Source organism: Onychomys torridus, chromosome 1, assembly GCF_903995425.1.
Source record: "Onychomys torridus chromosome 1, mOncTor1.1, whole genome shotgun sequence".
Lineage (NCBI taxonomy): Eukaryota > Metazoa > Chordata > Mammalia > Rodentia > Cricetidae > Onychomys > Onychomys torridus.
This window is the reverse complement of record NC_050443.1, coordinates 114,922,055-114,928,054: the sequence shown is the minus strand read 5'-3', so window position 1 is coordinate 114,928,054 and position 6,000 is coordinate 114,922,055. Positions and strand designations below refer to the sequence as shown.

The 6,000-nt window shown below is 49.3% G+C and overlaps 1 protein-coding gene across 2 annotated transcripts in view; it reads right to left on the bottom strand.

Annotated features, from left to right (window-relative positions):
- Window positions 1-442: 442 nt before the first annotated feature.
- The window catches only part of Mgmt (O-6-methylguanine-DNA methyltransferase), a 248,898-nt gene continuing 243,340 nt past the window's right edge, over window positions 443-6,000 (bottom strand). For both annotated transcript variants that reach the window (XM_036204159.1, XM_036204151.1), the window contains exon 5: window positions 443-745. In XM_036204159.1, coding sequence (XP_036060052.1) covers window positions 536-745 — 210 coding nt within the window. In that variant the 3' untranslated portion in view covers window positions 443-535. The remainder of the gene's footprint in view (window positions 746-6,000) is intronic.

Genomic DNA, 6,000 nt, shown 5'->3' with positions numbered 1-6,000 from the left:
AACAGTGCCACAGTGGATGCAATATACTTTTCCTGGCAGGTATAGAAACAACACACACTCTTGACAAGGTATTTACTTCCTAGCCCATCCTTCCTCCAGCCAATGAGGGTGGAGCGTTAGGAACTGAATGGGGGCTGCCATCTCCACAGGATAAATGGCTTGAAGGATGAGTTGGGGGTCCTGCTAGGGTGGGGTCAGCTGTGCAGTGTGGATAGTCTGGGGTGGCTGGCTGTTGCCTGCAGGTGTCAGCTGCCTCTCCCTTCATGCCAAGGGGCCCAAAGGCTCACAAGGCCTTTCTCACTCTCACCCCCATTTTAATAGGCATTAAAAATAGAACAATAACCATGTCAGAGAAGGGAACTGACGACATACACAAAGGTGGGTCGTCTGAACTCATTCTGCTGTAAAATGCAGAAACAAGAAAGGGCAGCCACACAGAGTCCCCCAGGACACATCTAGCTCTTTTAATATAGTGGTACCGCCACACATCCGCTCCCGACACCGTGTTACATCTATGTGTCACTCAAACGGTTACTCAATTCCGGCCAGATGGCTTGGAGCTGGTGGAGCCACGGGATGGCTTGAGCCAGGTATCAGTCAGACCCAAGCCTTTGCAGAGTGGCTGTCGAGTTGGGATGCCCTCATGAGCCAGAAGCCACTCCTTCACAGTCTGCCCTCCTCCAGAGTAATTGCCAATGGTGCCGTCACTGCAAATCACCCTGTGGCAGGGGATGAGGATGGGGACCTGAAAAACAGGAATGTCACTATCAGTCTGGCTTTAGGTTGAGGGTTCTGTGCTACTGACAAAGTCCTATTGTGACTGTCCGGCACCACCAGGTAGATCGCCAGTTAGCAGGCAACTGGCATGGTAGTCATGCTGGTTCCTTCGGTACCCTTACTTTGCACCCTACAGAGGCCTTGAGGGTATCCTTGGGGGGATGGAGGAGGAACACCTGCTCTGAGGTATGTGTGGGGTATGGGAGTCTTCATATCAAGGTTTAGGAGTATTGGTAGAATTATTAAGGCAACTCCACATAGTTAAAGGGAGGTTTATTTTGTGGGGTAACTTACAAGTGAAGGGGTAGGTTACAGGGTCTGGGAAAGGTGAAGTGCAGTCCAGCGGTGTTCTCTGGAGAACTCTGCTCAGTTTACCTCCAGCATCCAGCATCCAGGATCCAGGAACCAAGAGAGCCAGCCCATTTGGATGGCGGGTCTTCAGGGTTCTCTCTGGGCTCTGCCTTATAGGCGTGACAGTTACCGAAACCTCAATGGGGGTAATACTTCCAGGTCAAAGCTGGAACAGCTACCCACTACATAGGAGGACGACACCAGATTGCATCTGAGGAGTGATTTATCATGAGCACCTACTCAAATTAAAACTGCATTTCTAAGTTCTACAAAACTGGCTCTGCCATCTATGTCTTCCCCTGGATACACTGCCATTGGCAGCACATCCAGTGGCAGGTATGATCAGTGAGTCACTGTATCCCACCAAGGCCTGTAGACTAGGAAGTCCTTATCAGAGTTGCTGCGGCCTCCCAACTCGGATGGTCTGAGGTACCCAGGCTACTCTCCAGTCCTTAATGGTGTGAGTAAAACTAAGCATTGATGGTCTTCTACACTAAAATGATAGGTTTGCTCTAAGGAGGCCCCTTCTTAGTGGAAACAAGGTTATAAGGAGGAGATGACTGTCGGGGGTGCCGAGGATAATGGTGTCCAGACATGTGTATGCTTTGGCTGTGGTGTGTTCTGTGTGTTCTGAGCCATTTGTCCAGTCACCTGTTATTGCAAAATGTCACACCAATCAAAGAATTGGGGAACGCTTCCAGTGAGTTATCAAACACAGGTGTTTCTTCCTATTGACTCTGACAAGCTAAAAAATAGGGGCCTGTAATCTCATGAGCCCACTACTAATAACTGGCTCATCATTTCCCATGCCTGGTACCATGCAAACCTGTAGACATCTTCACTGGGTTCCAAACGATCTGGATGCCAGGTGCTCATGGGGGCTTGGCTCTAGGGCAATGCTCATATCAAAGGGGCTCTGATTCTCAACTTTTGTTCTCAAGGCTATAACTTTGTCCTGGCTGCATTCTTTGATCTCTAGTCACTAGGACAGGGGAACGCCCATCTCAGCAGAGGGAGTATGTTTACTTCAGCAGTGGTCCACAGGGGACTGACAAATGTCTGCCTAGGTCACTAATGAGGTGGCTGGGCTATGTGGACTGAGGCTTCATGGTCCATCATCTGTGCAGGCTGGACAGCTATTGAGGCTCGTCCTCTGCTTTGTGAATACAGACACTTCTGGCCTCATCTGCCTCTATTTTGTAGAGGAGGAAGGGATGAGAACAGCCAGTGTGTCTGCAGAGAGGGAAGGGCTGAGAACAGCCAGTGTATCTGCAGAAGGTTTGCCTGTACTATGGATTCCATCTGAGGTCAATGTGTGGTCAGAGATGGCAGGGCTGGTGATGGGATCAATAGAAAGATGTCAAGGCTGTGCCATCTCACCCAATCTTGCTTTCTTTCCAATAAAGAAATATATTGGTGTCCCCATACTTTTATACCTCACTTTCAGAGCACAGGTAGAAAAAGATGGACATCACCTGTGAAATGCACAGTGGCTGGAGTCAAATGTGGACCCCCCCACCCCCACCCTGACCAACTTCTCTCCCTGGGCAACCATGTAAACAGTATGACTCCACTCAGCCTGCCTAGGATGGCTACACACCTGCCCTGTCAAGGGGCATGCCTTATGTGCCAGCTGCAGAGAATGCTGTGGATTCAATGGCTATTCTTGCATTGGAATCCTAACAAGTAGTTCCCAAGAGAGCTTTAACCAGAGGGATAAAGGAGGGTTCACACAGCCACCATGGCCCCAGCAGTCCACAGAGCTTACTATGACCAGGGCCTAGGGAACACATGTAGTGACACACTTACAGTGGTTGCTGTTGGGAGATGGCCACTGTTTCTGAACACAGCCTGAATTCTGGGCATCTGCTTCAGTTAGCTCTGGAGGTTCAGGGCTCTTTCTGGAAGGTTCTGAGCTGCCCTGACACAGGAAAATGTATACAGCAGTTGTGCAAGTCTGAGGTTATCTCAGGTACATGCACAGGCTTTGCTCTGGGTGTTCTGTTGGGGTGAGACCCAGCCATTCCTGCAGGGCTCCAGTGGGAGGACTACTGACATGCTGCTGGGTACCACCCATATTTCATCCCTCTTCTTCCTTCCTTTCCCTGTGGCCCATCAATCTCTATCCCTGGCACACCCTTTCCTTTTCTATCTACCATGGTAAGCGAATGGGATACAGTGGCCAGCTTCTGGCCAGCTGACAGTCTAGAGGAAGCTGCCCAGAATAGGCATCTGAAATACTGAGCTCTGTATCTCAGAACCTGTGTACTCCAGTGCTGTTTCCTTATTACATAGAGTCACCATATGGACAGCCCTGTGGTCACCACCATGCCCTCAGCCACATGCTTCACCTGCAGAGTTGTGTGTGCTTCTTGATGGGGTGTACACACATGGGTCATTCTCGCCCTCACCTCTGATATGGTGCTTTTCATGCCTAATGCGAGGCTTCCTTAAGGGCCCCAGAAGCCCTCTAACACCCCAGGTCAAGGGTGCCAAACTCATGTTAAGTTCACCTGGCTAATAAGAGGCAAAGCAGAGGTTCTAGCCAGCAGGAGTCTGGATCTACCTGTCATCCTGATGGCTCTGTGCACAGTGCCTTTCTTGAGGAGTGACTGACAGGGTGGTGGGACTCTGGACATGTGGACCACTGCCGTTTTACAACAAAGCTTAGGAAATGGGGGACACACTTTCCAACACCTCACAGACCTTATCCTGCATTGACTCCCATGGCTACCATGATGACATGTACAGATGTAGTCTATGAGTAGTTCTAAGGACTACTGGCATGACAATCAGGGAGGAGAGAGCTGACCATGCACACAGGAGCAGCATGGGGTGAGAAGTGGAATTCCAGGTGTATGTGGATGAGAGCATCTGACCTTGACCTTGAAAGGAGCCATGGAAGATGTTGAGAATGGAACATTACTGTGACTGATCTATATATATAAAAAAATCAAACATGATAGTGACAGAGTCAGAAGACTGTGAGATGATGCCAAGCCTTAGCTTTGGTGATGCAGGCATGCCACTCAATCTGGCCTTGCTGACATTTAGATGCATATTCCACTATTTTACTTGATATCAGATCTGTCCTCTCAGCTTCGACTAGTTTTCTTCCCTCTCAAGGGATTATGGGATTACAAAAGTGAGTGCCATGCACACCTCTCTCTGCTTCTTTCTATGGATCCACGCAGAGTTGAGGGGCTGTTGGCACAGAGTGCACTGTGGACTGGTGACTTACTCACACAGGTCACCTTTAGAAAAGGACCCTGCTTCATGTCAAGCCAGCAGTAGGTATTTACTGGGGCTCCAGTAAGATTTACTGGGGCTCCATGGCCATATCAGAAGGACCCGTATCATCGCTGTCCTCTTCTTGACGGCCCCTGCTGCATGCAATGTGACTACTATCGATACTCAAAGAGCCCATGGTATTACAGCTTCATTGAAATCTTCATGCTGTGAAATCTAATTTGTCCAATACCCGGATCCATCACTCACACAAGCCCTTTCTCAACTGCTATAAAACTTCCAAACCCATAGATCTGTCTCCAACAAAAATAACATGAAGGGGCCTTGCAATCGATAATGGAATCCCTCTGATTCTGGAACTGGCTGAGTATTTTTTCCAACTTTGCCTTTGTTCTTCTGGGCAGAGGCCACAAGGGAGAAAGCTTGTTTTCACTCGCAGCCTCATCAATACCTAAATCCTGGTGAACAAGTGACACCGAGAAGTTGTAATCAATAGCTCCCGGTGCGTTTTTTTCTTCTGGTCAAATGGTTCAGCTCCACCGACAACCCTGACACTCAGAACATGATGCTAAATCTTTATCAACAGCCATCTGGGTGAATGGCAGAACAGGACTCGGGGGTCATCGGTGCTCATGGCAATCTGCGAATAAACTAACTCCTCAGGAATGTGTTTGTTTAGAAAAAAGGTGGGAAACTCCCTGAGCTTGTATTGATCGCCTCTGAACTACATTTAGCAAATTGTGTCTGAGGATGTGGCAGAAGGGAGGTGTGTGTGTGTGTGTGTGTGTGTGTGTGTGTGTGTGTGTGTGTGTCTGTGAAGACTCTTCAGGGCCGGGCATCTCTTATTCACGGTAATGTGGCACCTTGCTGAGGCTGCCCAGTTTCTTGGCAAGGCCAGGGAGTCCCACTTGGGGAACTTGGAAAAAGTTGAGTCCCAGGATAGAGGAGGCTCCCACTCTGCAAAACCTATCTTCTATTCTTGAGGTGGATAACCCAACAATGGCCAGTTGTGAGACCAGATGGCATGAGGCCCAGGTTACTGCCAGCTACCAAAGGGATGATACAAAATGAAGTCTCCAGTGGCTGGACTGCCTTCTACATCCTTTCTGCTCCTCCTCTCCAATTCACAAATGGCACTGCTTAGCTGTTCTTCATGAGCTTATTCCAGATTGGCATCTTTGGGGTAAAGGGAACACACACAGCTGGCCCCACCTTGGGCCCTGTTGTCAGTGGTGCTGAGGGACATCTACCAACATGGCAGCAGGCAGAGCCTGTCACTGTCCAGGCCTCTTCTCCCTCAAGTCTCAGCATCCCCTTCTCATAACAGTTTCCAGTGGTGCTTAATGGGGACTCATCCAAAAAGTGAGTATGGCAGAGGCAGGAGGATCTCTGTGAGTTTGAGGCCAGCTTGATCTACATGGTGAGTTCCAGGACTGCCAAGGCTGCACAGAGAAACCCCTTCTCAAACAACCACTACCACCCATCAAAGGCGGCTCAGACCCTCAGATTCATCACTGTCCCTTCCAGACAGGGAACACTTCTGATCAGGTGGCATTTTTCTGTCATGTTGGAGACCTGCACACTTTATCAACATGCCAGCATATCTATACCGGCACAGGGGAA